This window comes from Lagopus muta, chromosome 1 (assembly GCF_023343835.1).
Source record: "Lagopus muta isolate bLagMut1 chromosome 1, bLagMut1 primary, whole genome shotgun sequence".
NCBI lineage: Eukaryota > Metazoa > Chordata > Aves > Galliformes > Phasianidae > Lagopus > Lagopus muta.
The window spans coordinates 72,610,607-72,630,892 of NC_064433.1; the positions used below are offsets into that span (position 1 = coordinate 72,610,607).

At 39.6% G+C, this 20,286-nt stretch overlaps 1 protein-coding gene across 2 annotated transcripts; it reads left to right on the plus strand.

Moving 5' to 3' along the window:
- The first annotated feature begins 1,073 nt into the window (after positions 1-1,073).
- Positions 1,074-19,816, plus strand: FGF6 (fibroblast growth factor 6). Of its 2 annotated transcripts, XM_048933904.1 has the most exons (7): positions 1,074-1,413; positions 2,347-2,450; positions 4,129-4,376; positions 8,759-8,863; positions 11,003-11,128; positions 18,710-18,768; positions 19,711-19,816. In XM_048933904.1, the coding sequence occupies exons 1-3, from the start codon at positions 1,074-1,076 to the stop codon at positions 4,303-4,305; spliced, it is 621 nt and encodes a 206-aa protein (XP_048789861.1). In that variant the 3' UTR covers positions 4,306-4,376; positions 8,759-8,863; positions 11,003-11,128; positions 18,710-18,768; positions 19,711-19,816. The 2 variants fall into 2 exon arrangements, with proteins under 2 accessions (XP_048789861.1, XP_048789862.1); XM_048933905.1 differs by lacking the exons at positions 8,759-8,863; positions 11,003-11,128; positions 18,710-18,768; positions 19,711-19,816 and adding an exon at positions 8,530-8,602.
- Positions 19,817-20,286: the final 470 nt, after the last annotated feature.

A 20,286-nucleotide genomic window follows, 5' to 3' on the forward strand; every position in this document is an offset into this window, starting at 1 on the left:
CTCTGCTGTCATACCACCACTGTCCACCTCTGACATCATGGGCCAATAAAAAAGGAAGTATTACTTTCAGAGCAGCCCTCATAATTGCACAACTGAATGAGTATTCAAAAGATTAGATCCAAGATTCACTGTGTAATGCACACATCATTCCCAAATAAATGTGATCACTTGTAATTCACCTCAGTGAAAAACACAAACACTTAACAACATTAGCAATGCCCCCTTCTGCATATAACTTCAAGTTCAATGCTCCTGTCTGCACAACTGGCTCAGTAGAATTGCCACTGCAAACATAAGTATGTTTGAATAAAAGCAGTAGGAGCAAGTCCTATCTTTCACTTTGCTTACCTCTGTGTAATGGGCCACGAGCAGTCCTTTCAGAGGTACAGACAAGCTGTTAGTGCTTGGACCACTATATTAAGGAGTGCCTTGGATTCTCTGGGTATGCATAAAAACAGAAATAGCCACATCATGCCACTTCTCCCCAGATATTGAGCTACTCTGATGTACAGTGATCATTCTGCCAAGCAAGAAATTGAAAAGTTTTCATTGCTCACTGGTGAGGTCCATTACTGTTTTTACATCCTCTTCTCTAAATAAGGAAGTCCCTGCGAGACCTCTGCCTGCCCAAACAATTTGATTCCATTGCTTTTTGCAGCCAGTGAAACCTCACTCCTTCCTCTGGTCTTGGATGACCGCACTCATCAAAATTCAGCCATCCCAGAAGAAGAGCAGGTTAGTGTTACACCATAGCAATCTTACCTCTGGTATTCTGTTGATGTCAGTGATGACGTGGGGAGCATCAGCCTCTGCACTATAAAGATTGGTCAAGCGAACAATACTGAGGCCACCCATGGGAGTGCAAGATCTCCAAAACGTGGTCCCCACCAAACTGAGTGCTGTTGGCCTGTCTCTGCTTCCAACCTGACGGCTCTTAGGCTTTAGTTTCATGTCAGCATTCTCCATTTGCTTTCCAAAAATAAGCCTATGCCACCATGCTGAAGGGAGAAAAATAAGAGGGGCGGTATTTTTAGTGCCATTAATTCTGACCACGTGCCCTGGAGGTTGACCAGATGACCGCTGCACAAAGACTTCTCATCACTATGTCTTGTGAAGCCACCATTCACTGGACATTAACTGTTTTTATTCTCTTGGGTTTTCTAGCTGGGATTGCTTCAACACACCCAGTTGTAAGCAGAACTAATGGAACATTGCTGGAAAGAGGATGGCAATCTCTGTTATCCAGATCCATTTCTGAGATGTCAGGGGAGAAGTCAAATGTGAACTGGGAGAATGACTATTTGCTAGGAATCAAGAGGCAGCGGAGGCTTTACTGCAACGTGGGCATCGGGTTTCATCTTCAAATCCTCCCAGATGGAAGGATAAATGGAGTTCACAATGAAAACCAATACAGTGAGTTGCATCCAGAAATGAAATAGAATATATGTCACTTAATTGCTGTGAACTCTTGTAATTACCATTCATAGAATGCAAATATTATTATTTGATATTACTAATCTGTGCTACATCTGTTGCCCTTTAAAATTCTCTTGAGATCAATAGACATTGGAATCCTCCATGTTGAAACATGTTACAAATGCTTAGACAAATTTAGATACAATTTATTTTTGCTGTACTTTACTGCACAGACCAGAGAAGGCAAACCAGGTTGAAAACTTGGTTTCTACTGCATTTGCTCACTACTCACCTTCTCATCTGCCTTTTGAATTCAGGAGACTGTCACTGAGCTCGCATGATTTTGGAATCCTAGTCTTGGGAAACGCTGTAACTGAAGAGATACAGAGTTACAACTGATCTGCTTGTTCTTATAGCTGCTGTTCTGCAACTGTAAGATTAGAAGAAAAGCATTTGTCCTGTGGGTTTGAATTTGTCCCTGAAAGCAGTAGCTATAAATCTTGTAGCTATCACAAAGGGCTTCAAATACAAGCCATACTTCTCTAGAGATCAATAACATACTCTGTAATTATAAACTAAGCAGATACAAGAAATTTAAATATTAGCCCAGGAGAATTTGAGAATTTGACAGATCTGTGAGCAAAATCGATTCTATAGGACTAGAATATGATTCCAGAATAATCATTATAAGATCCTTCAGTATGTAGGAGAAAATAAACAAACAAAAAACAAACAAACAAACAAACAAAAAACCCGGATAATTTATGTGTACTTCTATTTGTACTTCTATTATGTACAGTCAGGGAAATAATAATAATAAAGAATAAGGTATGTTCACTAGGGATTTAAAATAAATCAATCATATCTGAATTGTCTTTAATTAGCTATAAATTCTGTGATAACATTTCTATTGAACTTCTTATTTTTTAGGCCTCTTTGAAATATCTACTGTAGAAAGAGGTGTTGTAAGCCTGTTTGGTGTGGAAAGTGCTCTCTTCATTGGAATGAACAACAAGGGGAAGCTGTATGGAACTGTGAGTATAAATGCGAATAATGTTTCAAGCTTTAAACAAAAGCTTTAAACATTTTTGTTGTTTGTTTGTTTGTTTGTTTTTCCTCCTCTGAGAAATCTCTGATTTCAAGCAGAGAAAACTGCCCTCCAACTACATAAGGCAACCCAGCCTGATGTCATAAGTGTTATTCAGAACAAGTGGTGCAGCTGTTGAGAGCCTGTTAAAGTTTTTCAGTAGGTTGTACAGAGAGTGCCCTAGGAAGCTGAATGTATTTTGCAAATAGGACAGATCAATTAGGTGGTGTCTTCTAAGGGCTTGGCACTGCAAACAACTTCTAGTAACAGGGAATCCTACTCATGCCAGCACTGTGTTATGCTTACAGGTGTGCTGTGAAAAAACCCTAAGAGGTAAAGCGTGTGTGTGAATCTGTGCACTGATGTGTGTGTATATGCATGTGTAGGAGAGAGAATTATGCTATGCTAGCTGTAGTTAGTATAGCTATGCTACAGCTATGCTAGCTGTAGTTAGTAAAATCATGAGTGTTCCTCTTCCTACCAAAACAGCCTTACCAGGAAGAATAGGGAATTCTACTGTACAAAGCCCACATATCCATCTGGGGCTATTTTAAGAATGTTTTTTGAGATCATTCTCAAAGAGTGGAGAAAGAGTTATAGCTGTTAACTATGGTACGCAAGTCACACTGAAACATAATCATCATCATTCTCATCTAGAAAGTGCTAGCTGTGCTTTTTAAATACAGTTTAATCTCTGATACCTGAATCTTTAGTCTCAAAATTTAGTAGAAAAGACATCTGTCAGGAAGCTTGTTTGAAAAAGTCTGATTCTGGGCAATGAGCAAAACCAATCCACCTCAAAGTAATGAATGATACTGAATGAGTTAAGCTTTTAAATTTTATTTTATTTTATTTTTGATCAAGAAACGACAGTCAGTTCCTTTAAAACAGCTGTAATCTATACAAACCATTTCACTGCTGAATAAAATACCAAATAATGAACGATTGGTAACTATTATTTATTCCTTCTCACAGAAATAGAAACAATGTGATATTTTAAGTTTTCAATCTGAGAATATTATTTTGCTCAATTTTGATTTCAAGCATATAAAAGTTCCAGAAGACCAATAGCTATGCTAAATGAGACTTTCTAAAAAAGTTCATGGTCTGGATCCAGAGCTTCTTTTGATATTTGTCTATCTATCTATCCACCCACTTATCTATCTGTATATTCTAGTTTCTACTCGGTCTCAATTGTTTTCAAACATATTTTTAAAAGCTGTAATAGGTGTGCATTCACATGACGTCCTAAGCTAAGCTCGAATAAGCTCTGAATCATTTTATTACAAAGATGTTCAAGTAGAACAGCACTGGTAGTGTTTCATTTAATAAATCACAGTGCCTCTTGCAGAGGGGAGGTGTGAAATAAAGCAATTGGATAAAAGGACATGATAACACAGTCCATTATCCAGACAGGTGACATCCGAGTTCTTTTAACAACAAATTAAGCACAGAGTGGGGAGATTTATTGTTAGATATAGACACTATGGCACCACCAGTTGCACTTTAAAATGAACTCATTATCTGTAAAAACATTAGCAAGATAAGTGATTTGAGTCTTTCTGAAATATTAATTATACCTGCTTTTTTCTTTTTTCTTTTCTCTCTCTCTTCCTATTCTATAGGCTGCTTTCCATGATGAGTGCAAATTCAAAGAAACCTTGCTGCCCAACAACTACAATGCATATGAATCAAATGCTTACCATGGTGCTTATATAGCACTCAGCAAACATGGCAGAGTGAAGAAAGGAAATAAAGTTTCTCCTGCTATGACAGCGACCCACTTTTTACCGAGAATATGAGCAGGATCAAAGGAGAAGATCTAAAGTCCAAGAAAAACTGCTTCATTTTGCACATTGGAATAATTTCCCAGGTAAAGTATGGAATAATTTCCCAGGTAAAATATATATGCTGTTCACTGAAAGATAATATAGATATATATATGGATGAAAATATTTGTACTAGATTCAGCATATAGAATATGTATTCTGCTTCCCCTCTACTCTGTGCAGATTTTACACGGCTGTGTGACTCCTTTGTTGCTGATCAAAACAAAATACAACTTGGAGTGCAGAGGAAAACAAGTATTTGAAAAACGTAGAATTTCTGTGATAATTATCTAATCAATTGTTTATTATTTACAAACTAATATTGATTACCTCAGATAATAAACTGTAATTGAGAGCTGTTTATATATCATGTGCCAAAACATCAGATGACTGCTTCATCAGAGATTCGAGTAGTTTGCTCCCTCTGAGTATCTGCCTGCACCTCCTCTTGTACACTTGTACACATGGGTTCTGTCTCATAAGGTCCTCGTGATTTTGATTATGCTGGTGTTCATTCCACAGGCATTTCCATACAAGCAAACTGTCTGTCCCTGGAGCTCCTCTGTTTCACAAAAGATTCTGCAGGTTATCCTAACATGAACTTGCTGATTACATGAAAACCTACAGTAAATTTCCATCGGGAAGAAACACAGGATAAATCAGAAATTGATCCCAAATGCAAAATACATGAGATCATGAGGAAATTGAGTGCCACCCAATTAGCATTTTGTATGCTATTTAAGTTTAGACCTACCTCCAATACAGAAGTGTACACTTTCAATATAAACATAGACACGGGACGTGTGTGTATATCTAAATAATTATATACTTATAATGTATTTCTAGATGCATCCTGTCTCTAGACACTTAGGTGCTCTTAAGTACATATACGCATAGAACAGTAAATATTTAATGGCAGCATTTTTAATTTCAGTTTAATCTTTTTGTCTTTAAGAACTGAAATGGAACTGCAGGATGTAATGTATAAATTGTATGGAATTCGTGGAAGTTTCCAGCGAAGAGTTATTGTAGGAAATTTCTCTGTCTTGAATTCCCTTCTGTTTACTACTTCAAGTATAATTGGCTCTTTTCTATCATACCTCAATGAGGACAGAAGAAGAAAGAAATTATATAAGCCCATCTTCCCAGATAATTGCACAGAAATTTATAATAGTAAATAATAAATTCCTATTTATAATAGGAATAATTCCTATTTCCATCATTTGAAAATCATCATATTCAAAAATAACATGGCAAGCTATGTGGAATTTTCCCAAATCTCTCCTAGAAGCTATACAAATGGTGCATAACCTTTCTTAAGTATCTTAACAATCTTTTTCCATATTACCAATGAAGCTACCCCCTCTGTGTTTTTGAAAGGGTATTTTTAGAGGCCTTAAGTCAATAGTCACTATAAATGTTGGTTACCAGTAGCCTTGAGATTCTTGTATTGATGATATGCTCCTAAATTTGAAAATAGATTCAATGCAATGTCAGAGCATGAGCATTTTCATCATAGATGGACCATGCTGCTGCAGAAGTGAACATCTGAGTGCAATATAATATCTCCCATGTCCAGCTAGAATGCAACTACGTCCAGCCTTGACATGCCATTCTATTTGTAGGGGATGTCTATTCATAATGAATTTGAGCCTTCTGAGATGTATGAAAAACAATGTTTAGGGACAGATTCTCAGATGGAGTAAACCAGCCAAACCAGACTCTCATTTTATAGGTGCAGAAGATTTTATTGGTGCAGAAGCATGCCTACAAAAGGTACATTTACAACCACACTTTCTGAATAACTGTCAAAACAATTATTTTGTGAATATGACGCAGTTTTACAGCTAGTTTTGTGTGACTTACACTTGAATTTGAATTTATTTTCTTGAATTAGGTGGTGATCACAGTGTAAGAGAAGAAAAAAAAATGGACTACTTACATACGCAAATGGTGTGCTTTACATATGGCAAAAGAAATGAGTTATTAGCAAAGGGTTATTGTAGGAAATTTCTCTGTCTTGAATTCCCTTCTATTTACTACTTTAAGTATAGTTGGTTCTTTTCTATCATACCTCACTGAGAAGAAAAAGGAAATTATATGAGCCCATGATCTGGCAGTATGTAGAGGGAAGCTAGATAGGCACATTTTGTTCATCCACAATGTGTGCAGCAGTTTGTGTTAGAAAAAATGAATGCATTTTAAGAGAAAAAGTAGAGGGCAGATTGTGTCAAGGAAAAGTTTGTAGGATATCTGTAAAGTTAGAATTTGTTTCCTAAAGGTGTGGATAGGCAGGCTACAGCAGTGTTATCTAGCAATCTGTATTCTTGTGTTATATTCCTAGTTGTCTATGAAATGAAGTTTGAAAAAAGTAGGAAGAGTGTATGGACAGAAGAAATCGTTGTCTGAATGTTGACACAAATGTTTGTTTCTGATTACACCAGAATCATTAGGTTAGAATGAAATATTTTCCCTCTTAAGCCAACATAGTCTGGAGTAATTTGTTGTTGCCAGTACTGTTAAGTAATGGGACAGCTGGCATGAAAGATGAGAATCAGACTCACTGACTCTGTTTCATACATATGGGTCAACAAGAACAAACTGTAGAAACACATCACAAGAAGTCTCTTCAAATGCATCCTTCTGGGCCAAACTCAAGAAGTGCATACTCCTGCAAGATGCTGTTTTGGTGGACATTTGGAAACCTAAACCACTCACTCTGCTGAGTTTCTTTTCACACCATTGCTTTGTTCATATTACATACCAATGCCAGCCACATCAACACTTGAAGCCAACACTGAAACCATAGAAGTTTTCAATGTCAGGAGTCCTGATTAATATCAGAGTAAATTATGCTATTGACAGGTGCGTAAGTTTGGCAGCAAGCCCCTCAAATACATCTAGTGCAGTATTGCAGCACTGTGCTGTTATAAACTAGCTGGATAGAATATTTTGATAGAGACTTTTCTTAAGTGAATGCTTGACTACATTCAGTAGAGGAGTCAAGGCATTTACTGACAAATTGCTGTGCATGTGCAAGCAGTCCAGAGGCAGCTCAGAGTAGATAGGAGACTCTGAAAAACTGCCACTCAGATTTTTCCTGATAAACTTGCTGAGCTGGCACAGAAGGAAAAAATACCATTCACAAGCAAAATTTACAAAAAAATGAAGGTTATAGTGAGCATGCAGGTATAATCTGTCAAATTCTTAAGCAAGATATTTTTGAAAAGAATAGTTCCATGGATATGTGACTATGTGAAGTCAAACTCATGAAAATGAATCAGTTTTCCAAGTGAGGGTTAAATAAGAAACCTATTATTGACAGGTTTTTTCAATGGTCACTTTCAAAGCATCTCAACATGCATTAGCACAAAGTCATGAAATGAGCTACATCTTTGAAAGCATTGCTATGAATTCCCCCTACGGGCCTGTGTGGTTCAGACTTTGCACATTTTCTATGCTTCTTTTTCCATGGGGAGATCCCATGATAATTTAAGGCCTAATCCATTTCTATTACAAAACAATATTTACTGCCATTTTAATACGATCTTAGATTGATAGTGTAGATCAGTCAATCATAAAACTCTCTTAAAACTCAAGTTAGAGAGCAGGAATATTTTATTATCAGCACTGGATGGATCTTACAAAAAAGATCTTCAGCTTGTATGCATTACATGTGTTACATAGGCAGAACTTTTCCCAGAGGTATGCAATATATGTGGAAATCTCCCAGGGGGATATTACATACTCTATAACTGATTCCAAGCAGGACTTCTGTTTGTTAGGCACAAAGGCTCAGCAGAACTTCAAATCCTTCTTGGTCCAGAGACACAGCTCTTTCTGTTCTCTGAACAAATTGCAGGGCTATCCATCAGTGAACACTAGCCAGCTTAACAGTATCATCACAACTTGTATCAATCCCTCCTTTTCCTTTGAGGGCCTGCAAATAATGCACAAAAAACTTCACTATATCAATCTATTATATCTCCAGCAATAGTCAGAACAATAATTGCAGCATATAAAAATAACTATCAGAAGCAGTTTCTAGGTAAATCCCAGCCATTGCACTGTTGTCCTGAATTTGCACTGCTGGGAATATTTCCCCACGTGGACAGGAAAATTGACCCTGATTGAGGGACATTAGTCTACCAGCAAACATACCTTTATTTTCCTCATATAACAAAGACTTTCCTGTAGGGCCCCTAAAACCAGCTACTAATTGGCTCCTGTAATGAAGCATACAGTTGGACCACCAGAACCAAAGGTGACTGTAAGTGCCTTTCCTCACATTTTAGTGTCTTGTTCAGTTAAGTCTTGTGTGAAAATGCAAGATGAATGTATAGAATGATTCATTTTTTTCCTACATTTGGGCCTGATTTTTTGGTTTTCTCTAAACCATGTGCTGTTTTTTCTGTTCTCTCCACAGAAGACCATAAGGAATGGGAATTGTGCATTTTTAGTGTTGGATTCATTTTTGTATTCCATATCAACACATACTGGACTGCTGCTGTTGCCAATTCTACCTATTTTGGTATGGTGTAATAATGCTCCTGCTAATGGATAGCCTGTTTGCATGTTTCTTGGTAACTGGGTACATATTCAGCAATGGTTAGGAATTAGTGCATTAGCTAGTTTCCCTACTATTTGTAAATGTACTTTACATTTCCATCCTTCACAGCCTACACAGCTAATTCCCGCCAGCAATGTTACTTTTTACATTATGCTTGCTTAATTATCTTAACTTTCAATAGTGAGGTAGTTGATTCAACTTTCCATGCCTTCCTAATCTGAGAATAATTAATCCAGGATCCTTTTCCTTCAAGTTTCACTCCATTATAGGTGGAAACTTGGAAGGGTCCTTTACACTTCTCTTGCAGTGTTTCAGATGTCCAGGGTTTGATACACACCAGTGTCCTGGTTGGAATGGATTCACTGAGGAATCCAGACTCAGAGATTTATTTAAGACCACATATTTATTTATCTCTTGCAAGACTCTCCTGAGAGCAACTAGTTTCTTGTATCATTTTCCATCTCTCCTGGTAACTCAGGAGTCCGAGATGGTCATCTGTACATCAGTTTGTATGGGCTAAGGCCTCAAGTCTGGACTGTAATTCTCAACAAGACTAAATGCAAAACCCAAGTGGAGTCCATACAGGTCTCTTGACACATTTGCTCAGCTGTGTTTTGAGCATTTCATTCATTCTTTCCACTTTCTCACTAGACTGGAGTCTATTAGGAGCATGCAGCTTCCATGTAATGTTTAGCAATACACTGATTTCAATAACTACTTCAACTACAAAATGTGTGCTATCAGATGACATTCCTACGCGTATTCCAAATCTTGGAAAAAAATTATTTCAATAATATTTTCACCACTTCCCTGCTTTATTTGTGCAACATGGAAAGGCCAACCAGTAAATGTATCCACTATGACTAACCAATATTTCAATCCTCTAAAGCAATTAGAAAGAATTGCTTTAGGAAAAGAATTACAAAGCAATTTAGTAAAATCAATCTGCCAATATTCTCCATGTGCCCGTTTTTCTGAATTGACAACATATTTCACACCTTCTGGTAACTGACCTATCCACCCCTATTATATTCCAACTAATAACTGACTTTTGAAGATTTTTCAGCCAATTTTCTGTTCCCCAGTGTACAGCATTGTGCTCTCCCCTCACTAGGCTATTCATGAAATAGTATGGTAGTACCTCTAGGCATAAGGAATAACTGCCCAGCCATCTCTCCGCCTTTGTGCTTTTAGCACTGTTATCAAATTTAGACAAGGTTTAGCACTTTATAGCTTCTATACATTTTTCTGCAGCCCTTTTGCAGCCAAGTTAGCCAGTTTGTTCAGTTGGTCCAGAGACACAGCTCTTTCTGTAATCTAAACAAACTGCAGGTCTATCCATCAACGAACACTAACAAGCTTAACAATATCAGTACGATTTGTATCAAAATAAATTCACTTTTCTCTAGACGTGTAAAGATACAGCCACACACACAGTGGAAAAGCAGAGTAATTTATATATACCTGACTCATTATTTCAATTCCAAGATTTTGCACAGTAAAATAGTGCCAACGTTCTCACATTATTTTTTATCATTAAAATATACCTCATATTAGGACTCAATACAGGCTCACAACCAAGACTGTAAATTTACAAGAAACATAAAACTGTCCAGTTGTTTGTGAAATTGTGTCTATTTTTAAACATGTGCTGTGCACAATAGTTTAATGTATTCATAAAATAAACTTTTATATGTAGTGTTTTGACTCCAGATCTTTTTTTAACATTTTTTAACCCCTTGCTACACAGCTCCTATATTAAAAAATAAATAAATAAATAAATAAATAAATAAAATTGCTGTTTTAATTCATCTCTAGATCCATAGAACATATTGGCACCCTTAAAACTGTGGTAGACCTTTCTGTTCTTCAGACTTCTTCTCTGGAAAGACATAAGGGAGTTATGTTTGTTGTTAAGTTTCACAGAAAAGAAGGAAATTAGAACTGTAATCTTTTTTGAAGATGAGCTGCCATGTTCACCTGTCTAAATTCCTGTGCTTTTTACTCAGGGAGGTATTAGTGCTACTCTCCTATTTTTGAAGCTCTTGAGTAAATCTCTTCATTGAATATGGAATAATAGTTTTTCTTTTATTAAATCAGTTTTTCTTCTTGCTTGGAACTACTTTCGGAGGGCAGCTTCCTGCAGCCATCTGAAGATTTTTGACTCACTATCCCCTAAAACTGGGAGGGGTGGAGGAGGAAGGAACGACACATTCCAGTAGTTTGGTAAGTTTTGCCATATTTCAGCGATGTGGTAAGTTTTGCTCTCCCTCTCTTCTGTGTTGCCATTTAATCATTTCTTCAGTTAGTTAAATTAGTACAGACTTCTCCCAGTCTGAGAGCTAGCACTGAGATGTTACTAAAAACTAATAGCTGAGAATCTGCTGCTCACTCTGTGGTTTAAGCACACTATTAATCAATCCATAATCAGTATGGCATGGCAGACTGGACAGATCTCCAACGTTCTTCTTGCAGGAAGACTCTTCTGAGGAGCCTGCAAACTTTAGCAATGACTAAATGCCATCCTCTGAATTTATATTTCATATTTTGTCTGTCTATGCTACCCTGCAGTAGCTCTTTCTGTTTAAAAATAATCATAAATTCTTCATATTATTGCTATGTGTATGAACTGAACGTCACATAGGAAAGGACTACGTTTCACGGATGGATTAACCAACATTTCTGTTTGCTGTAGTAGTGCCTTGTTTACTGCTCTGAAGGGCAGTAATTTTAGGCAAAAGTAAGAACTGGAAAAGTGACACAACTGACATACAGTGACTGGAAATGACAAGGGCAAACAAGCAAAACAGAGACATAATCCTCCTGGTAAGGAGAACATCTGCAGAAGCTAGGAAAAGGTACGTGTGGCCAACTTATTAAACACCACTGCAGAAACAGACTGGTTTCTGCTTCTGTATCACAGTTTGCCTTTTGAAATATAACACTAGCCAGGCACAGCTAGATGAATGCCTCCTTGTCCTGGGAGAAAGAGATTGATCCTGTGCTCCCTTCTCATTGTGCGCTCCCAGCTTATTGAAAATAATCTTTAGGGAACTTTGGTGAGAGAAAAAAAAAAAAATGATGACTAGGCTCCACATCTCTATGAATAGAAGGGAAAAAAATGGCTATGCTTTACTCCATTCACATAATTTTCTCACTTCTCCCAGTCATTTGGATTTTAGAATTGTATCTGTCTCTATGGATACACTGTGACACAGTAACCTTATTCTTCTTACCACTTTGACCTACATTTCTGCCCAAGGAACTCTGGCTGCTCACCTCGGGTTCTGTTCCCAAAACTATAAAGCATGGGATGCTTGTGAGGGAAGGACAAAGACAAATGCAGTTTGCTCTTAACAGACTAGAGCAAATGCAATTTAAACAGAAGAATTAATCAAGTGCCTTACAGAGGATGCATCTCCTTAGAACCTTGTACTGTTTGCTCTCTAGCTTCTTACTTCAATCCTTATTCTCTGACCTGTCACTGAGAAGGCAACTGCTCCTGTGGAATATTTCTCCTTGCAACCATACAAGAACAGAGGAGTTTCCCAGCATGTCTCTTCTCTCATGACTGAAGGTCATTCTACCTTCCATGTTCCCTGGCCTGAAGCCACTGGCAAAGACCCATAATCTGTCCACACAGTCTGGCTTCGTCTTCTCTTATGTCCCACCATCTGTAGGTGTTGTCTTCATTAGCTTCATGACCCTGGGTTGTCAGTAGCTCCTGAAATGATCTGAGCTGACAGAAGTACTGTGAGCAGTATATGTGAAAGCAGAAAGCACTACTCTTTCTTGAATTTCAAAACCAGAGAAGGTTGCATCAGGAATAATTCTCTATATACATTGCCTCTGTGATAGCCTTATGATTCATTAACCTCTGGCTGGTCACTCAAAAGGGGTCGATCACAGAAAACTGACTTGAAGGAGTGAAAATGCAATTTGAAAGCACACTCAGAACTGACAGCATCCTCCTTATCACAAGAAGGCATAACCCACATCTGGGCTGTGCTCTAGCAGAAAATGTCTTTTCTACTGGAACTTACCAACACAGATTGCTCCAGAAATCAACTGAAGGATTCAGTGCCCTGACTTTTTGACAACTCCAGGACACAAAGCTATCTCATTTATAGGCACATGAGATTTAGGGAAGGACAAAGATACATTAATTTCTTGTCTTCGGTGCAACTCCAGACCACTTACAGAGAATAAGGAAGAAGCAGTGTTTTCCAAAATCAACATGCCACATTAACACCTACTGTGTTGGAGATAGATAGGCGCAAAGAGTCTAACCTTCTGAGACTGATTACTGCACTTTTTTTATTGGCCGTTATTATTATTGCCCTCTGATAGCTATTTTGTTATTTAGCAGCTCGACATTAGAAAGCAGATATAAGTTCTGTACATGACCCTAGTCACAAGAAGGAAAGGTAGCTAGGACCTCAGGAGCTGGATTTAGGCTTCAAGGCAGTCAGCATGTCAGCATCTGTTGCACACATGTACAGAAAAGTCAAGATTTTAACTGGGATGCCATAGAACAGAGTATTTATCTTTCAGATCTGTTATTGAATGGTGACTTTTAGTAACATTTGGCATGTAATTAACAGTGAAAATTATTTTTTGTCAAAATTTTCTAACTTTATGATTTGACAAGGTTTTGCAAATGTAAAGTCTGATCCTATCCATCAAAGACAATGCCACAAGGAGCAGTTTAAAAGACACAAAATGAAAAGGCTGAATGTTTCCCCCTGCTGTTTCAGAAGATACCAATGGCAGGAAATAAGGTTTAGCAGCAAAGAGCACCTTGAGGATTAGAGCAGAAAACAGCAGTCTTTTGCTGCTGAAGACAGCAATTTTAAATCATGTTGAGAGATCATTTTCTTCCTTTATCCCACTGAGTACATTACTTCACATAGAGCTGTGGAACCATAAATAATCACAAATTACACTATCTCCTGTTCATGTGCTACCAGTGGTACTCTTTGAAACACTAGGAACTGCATGGAAAATGCAGGTGCTCTCCCTGCCAGAGGGCAATGTGCCACCTGCAGAAACCACAACTTGAAAGAAACAAAGCAAAAATACCAAAGGGGTCACTAACACATGTAGGAATAAGTATATTAAAGAAACAACAACAATTAAGAAATATGCTGAGCAGAGATTTATCTCACCAGCAAAGATTACAACGTCACAGAAAAGTTACTACCAGCTGTCTACGAAACTGCTGAGCCAGCCCAGTTTTTCTACAATAGCAGCAGGTACTGCAGTAGCGTTTCATTAAAAAAAAAAACAAACGAGATCTTTTCTGAATGAATAAAAACAGGCTTTCAGTTAAAAACTTGCCAAAAAGATATTTACTTTCCTTAGAATATGTAGATGAAGACACTGAAGAAGTGATACCTGAAATCATTTGACTTGTTAGCAGTTTCCACTTATTTCTTTTTTAGATCAAGACAGTTTATGTCAGAAAACAGAGTTTCATTTAATATGTACAAATTTTCTGTATTGTATGAAAAGAAAAATAATTCATCATTTTAAACCATAGATATGTGAGACATTTTAGAGTTTACATGATTTTTTTCTTCTTTAAAAGTGAATCTACTGGGAAGTGACAGGCTGGCATTTCTTGTCCAGAGAAGTTGTAGAGTATACCTCCTTGGAGATCTTCAAAAGTCACCTGACCATAGTTCTGGATTTAGGTGCCCCAGCTTAAGCAGGAATTGGACCAGATGACATCCAGAGGTTCTTCTAATCCCAGCCATTCAGTGATTCTGTAACAGTCTGAAAGCAAAGGGACAGAATGACCTCTCTCCTACCCAAGCTTATTTATGAAGCTATAATGAAAGTAGGAAACCATTTCAGGCTCGCCTGTATTTAATCTAAGTCCTCAGTGCAACCTCTGTGAGTTTCTTCTCAGGTTTCCAATGCTGATCTTAGGAGCAGGACAAGAGTTGAGATGCAAATTGTGAAATCCCAAAGAACCTAACCTTGCTGACTTCTAGGCATTTTTCCTTCTCACTAGATCTTGATATCATGCTAGTGAGTCTCAGAGTAACCAGCTGCTCTGAAGAGCCTATCTATTAAGAACCATAAGAAAAAAAGCAAAGGTGAGATCTTGATCCAGTTTCTCAAAGATCAGAAAAACCTTGTGCAAGCAGCAAGGTTCCCTGAGCCTGCCACAGACCAACTAAACTCAGAAAATCAGGCAAACAGTACACATCCAGGTTGCCTTATTGGCGCATGTTGCCTGAACTGGGCTGGGTCTGCCTGCTCAATGGTCTCACTACCTGGTGAAATGGGCAGGATCAGAGATCTCATCTCCAACCTCGTCACAACAGGAAAGCTGAAGAGATGAGCATCACTAAGTAGACTGACTTTGTAGCCTGAGCTTAGGCTTTCCCAAACTAAGTGCCATGGAGATGCCCTCTGATCTTACAACTCTCCCAAGGTACCAGACCCTCCATCGTCTCTGATCTCCTCACAGCACCAGCCCTTTAGAGGAATTCCATTTTATGCATTGGGCCCATCTGATCTCTCAGGCTCATTGAATGCAATCCAAACTCCACCATTACTGCCACCACCACCCAGGCCTAAGTCACTATGTCCCTTCTCAGTATGCTGTCCCTTTGCTGGCTCTGTGCTGCATAAAAGCCCACTGATTACCCTCAGCAACTAAGCCACTCCTGAGCCTAGGACTGTGTGAGGTATGCCTCACTGGGAGAGGAGTATGTTGCCAGACTGTAGACATTAATTAGACTTAATCATGAATGGCCTGGGTTGAGAAGGACTACAATGATCATTTAGTTTCAACCCCCCTGCTGTTTGCAGCGGTGCCAACCACCACACCAGGCTGCCGAGAGCCACATCCCGCCTGGCCTTGAATGCCTCCAGGGATGGGACATCCACAGTGTCTCTGGGCAACTTGTTCCAGTGTGTCACCACCTTGTGTGTGAAAAAATTCGTCCTAATTCCTAACCTACATCTCCCCTGTCTTAGTTTAAAACCGTTCCTCCTTCTCCTATCCCTATCCACTCATGTAAACAGTTGTTCCCTATCCTGTTTATAAGCTCTCTTCATGTACTGGAAGGCCACAGTGAGGTCTCCCCAAAGCCTTCTCCTTTCCAAGCTAAACAAGCCCAGTTCCCTCAACCTTTCTTCATAGGAGAGGTGCTCCAGCCCTCTGGTCATCTTAGTGGCCCTCCTCTAGAACCATTCCAAGAGTTCTGCATCTTTCTTGTGCTGGGGGCCCCAGGCCTGGACGCAGTACTCCAGATGGTGCCTCACAAGAGCTGAGTAGAAGGGGACAATCACCTCCCTCTCCCTGCTGGCCACCTCTTTTTTAATGCAGCCCAGAACACAGTTGGCATTCCAGGCTGCAAGCGCACACTGCTGGCTCATGTACAGCTTCTCATCCACCAGGATCCCCAAGTCCTTCTCTACAGGGCTTCTCTCAAAGAGATCTTCCCCCAGTCTGTATAAATATCTGGGACTGCCCCCAGCCCAAGTGCAACACCTTGCATTTGGACTTGCTGAACTTCATTAGGTTCACATGGTCCCACTTACTCAGCCTGTCCAGGTCCCTCCGGATGGCTTCCCTTCCCTCCAATGAGGTGACTGTGCCACTCAGCTTGGTGTCATCTGAAAACTTGTTGAGGGTGCACTTGATTCCATCATCTATGTCATTGATAGAGATGTTGTAGAGAATCAGTCCCAAGACTGACCCACTTGTGACTGGCCTCCACCCAGACATAGAACTGTTGATCACAACCTTTTGGCTGCAACCAGCCAACCAGTTCTTAATCTCAGTTAATGGTCTTGACCAGCCTTACCTAAAACTTCTTCCCATATCCATGGCCAGGGGCTCTATATTAGTTATATAGTAACATCTCTCTTTGCACATTCTCCAGAAGATTTCTGGATCTCTTTGCAGCCGCTGTGTGGTTTTCTCAGCAGATAGTCAGGTGGCTGAAATCTCCTATCAGGAGGAGTGCCTGTGAGCGCACCACCTCCTGCAGCTAAATGAAGAAGGGCTCATCAGCAGGCTTCCCTTACCTAAGCCCTCTCACTGAGCCCCACTAGCTCTTTGGCTGGGATCTGTTTTCCCCTTAGAACAAGTGACATCCATCTGTAGTCATTAAGACCAGGTGCTGAATAAATTGTCCCATGGTCAAAAAACCTGAAGTTCCTGTGGCAACACCAGTCTCTCAGCCACTTATTCATTACCTGGGTTTTCCTAGCCCACTGTGTGTCTCTTGCTGCTCCAGAAGGGGTAGAAGAACATATCAGTTGTGCTCCCGCTTCCTCACAAACTGCCCTAAAGCCCTGAAGTCTTTTTTGATCATTCGCAGGCTTATCTGAGCTACTGCCTGCCTGAACTATCAGTAATGGGTAGTAATGAGAGGGACGAACCAGAGCTGGGAGTTATGTCCTTGACTCACGTTCCAGGGAGGCAGCACACTTCCCTACAAGTCAGGTCCAGTCTGCGTATGGTGCCCTCTGTTCCCATGAGGAAGGAATCACCTGCAACAATGACCCTTCTTTCTTTCTTGGCAGAGGATGTCTGGAGATGCAGTTGACTGCCTCGCCCTTGGCAATGTCTTAGACAAGCCTTCCCACGCTTCCTCACTTACCTCTTCTTCAATTTCCAGTGCCTCAAACCTATTTCTCAGGGAGCATATGGGGAAACAAAGTCGGTAGGGAAGGGGTTCACACACAATGCCAAGCTAGGACTGTCTGCCAACTCTCCCCATCTCTCAGGTCTCCCCCTCTGCCAGTGATAGGGCAGGTGGTACATCATTTTCAAGCATGTGTCTCCTTGGCACATTTCTCTCTGGCATGCCCGGGAGTTACTCCACCACTCAATCTCCTGCTCACCTCTTTCCCTCTTCCTTGAGCTCTGCAGCCATGCTAAGCAGATCTCCCAGCTGCTCACACCTCACACAAGTGGAGTTCCTGCTACCCTCCCCAGGCAGCAACAGGCTCAGGCACTCCCTGCAGCCGGAGACCTGAACAGCCACATTCTTGGGAAGGAACTCTGTGTGAGTCACCACAGTCTTTGTGGGACAAGCTCATTGTCTGTTGGAGACCATGGTCAATCTGTGGTCTTGGAGACTGCCCATAGGTAAGTTTGTCTCCTGAGCGAGGAGGGACTGTATTTCCACGTCCTGCCACACATGCTACCACACCTGCTGCTTCAGTGTGCTGTGGGTTCTGCATGCACTGCCTTCTCACTGTACCTGGACATGTCACTGCCCTCCCAGAAGCTTTTTCTAAGGCAAAGGGTGTGGATGCGGTTCCATTGCCGTGGCAATGCCCACGCTTTGTCAGCCTCTCGCGAGAGCTGCCCAGCTGCTCTGCTTTCTCAGGGTTCCCCTGGCAAAGGAACCTCCTGAAACCCCACTGTACCTTGTGATCTATCGCTGCAGTTCTGGCCAGCACAGTTCTGAAGCAGCTAACCTCAGTGATTAAGACTACACTTCTCTAGACAACACTACCTAGATATACAGGTCAACAGTACTGGATGTGCCAGTAAAGGAAAAACTGTTGTTTAGTGCAAATTTCAGCTGCAGCCCTTCCATAGCAGCTCACCAGAAAACAACATTCTGCAATGACAGTGACACTTAGGGGGCATATATGCGTCACGCTCTGGAATTCTTGACCTAATGTATAGACATTCTGTGCTGCAGATTTTTATGTTATTTTCCATAATCCTGTAACAGCCAACATGTAGATCTAAAAGCCACTTGTATGACTGTGAAATTTCTCTTGTATTAAATTTTTAATGTATGTTTGTATTCCATGCAATTTCAGCTTACTGTTGAGCTTATCATCAGAGGTCAGGAAGACATTAACTTCATTTCCATCTTCATGTAAGTTCTCTATCATTTTTTAAGTTTCATCTTTACCATTTTTAAGTGTCTCTTTCCCCAGAAGAGGAGAAATATGGCTAAATGAACCATGGAACAAGTGGTAATGAAGCGACATCTGTATCAGAGACATGTTTGGGACAGATACATGGGTTAGTCAGCCTCTAACATGTGAAAATGTAGATTAGGGCAAAGGAATGGATAACAGTAAAGAATTTTTTTTTTCAAAAAAAAAAAAAAAAAAAAGGCACCTTAGGTTGGATTTCTAAGTTTAAAAGGCATGTCAGCCAGCAAATCTTTGTTTTTAGAGAACTGAGCAATTTGATTAGTCCAAAACTTCAATAAAGATGATAAAATCAGCCTGCTTTTATTCCTTGAAACAAAATGCATTTCCCAACCACTCCTGGCATGACACCAACTTGTGCCAGTTGTGAAAATGGCCAAAGATCACCAGGGGCCAGGTGCAGGATCAGTGTCCCAGCAGTTGATGAACCTCTGTACCCAAGGGCACTGTGGGTCATACAAGATCCTTCTCACCAGCAACAGACAGGGCGAGAAGGCAACACAAAGAAATACTGTGGCTGCAAAGAGGTGCAAATATATCTGAAAATCCATTATGTGATTTAAGGTCTGGACTAGAGTAGCATTCGAGACACCTATTTTCCATGTTTCCATCCAACCTAATCTTTCCTTGCATATGTGCTACCAATATCCATTTTCCCCATTATTATATACTTCTATTTATCTTGTCCTGCTGCTCACAAAGTTGGACCTTTATGTTGCTTTGGAAGAGTCCAGAACTGTGCATTGGTCTTGCAGTAGCTCGTAAAGCCTTTCTACTTTCCTTGTCTTCATATTTTGCCTTTTGATTTTTCTTCCTCTCTCCTGCTTTGCATTTTTTGCTCTTAATTTCTTTGGCCTAAATATTTCTCTCTCTTCTTCCAGACTGTAGAATCATCAGAGTGAAATGCGTGAATCAAAAAGACTAAAGTAAGTTTAAAACTATGTTAGAGCACAGTTTATTATCTATTCTCATTTTCTAAGTATGGAGAATTATTCTAATATTTTATTTGAAACTGTCAATAAATGCAGTAGCATAAATTTCTTTAACCAGTGTCATGGAAACACTGAAAGATATAGATGGAAAGGGGTCCCTGGATGTTTCTAGTGCAGCCCAAGATTACAATAAGGTAAACTCCTAAGATGGATCAGATCACTCAGGCTTTTGCTGCAGTGCTTTATCACTTTCATGGGAAGAATTTTTAGTTTATTTCCAACTAAAATTTTTGCAACATGTGATTGTAGTATATTTTACCCTAAATGACTGATAATCTTACTGGATTTTAATATATATTTTCTGTACAGAAATTGTACATTACAAATGGGCAGATCATCTGAAACAAAACGTTTTTCATGGACATTATTATTATCCAATTCATTCTCTTTTTTCTCAAATACGAACTTGCATTACATTTGGAAAACAAATGCCCTTCAAAGACAGCAGAAAGTTTGCTATGCTAG

Bases quoted from the DNA above. Each gene is read 5' to 3' on its own strand.
- FGF6 (XM_048933904.1), top strand. From the start codon at position 1,074: ATGACCGCTGCACAAAGACTTCTCATCACTATGTCTTGTGAAGCCACC. The intron at 1,414-2,346 runs GTGAGTTGCATC...CTTATTTTTTAG, and splicing joins TCACAATGAAAACCAATACA to GCCTCTTTGAAATATCTACT. The intron at 2,451-4,128 runs GTGAGTATAAAT...CCTATTCTATAG, and splicing joins AGGGGAAGCTGTATGGAACT to GCTGCTTTCCATGATGAGTG.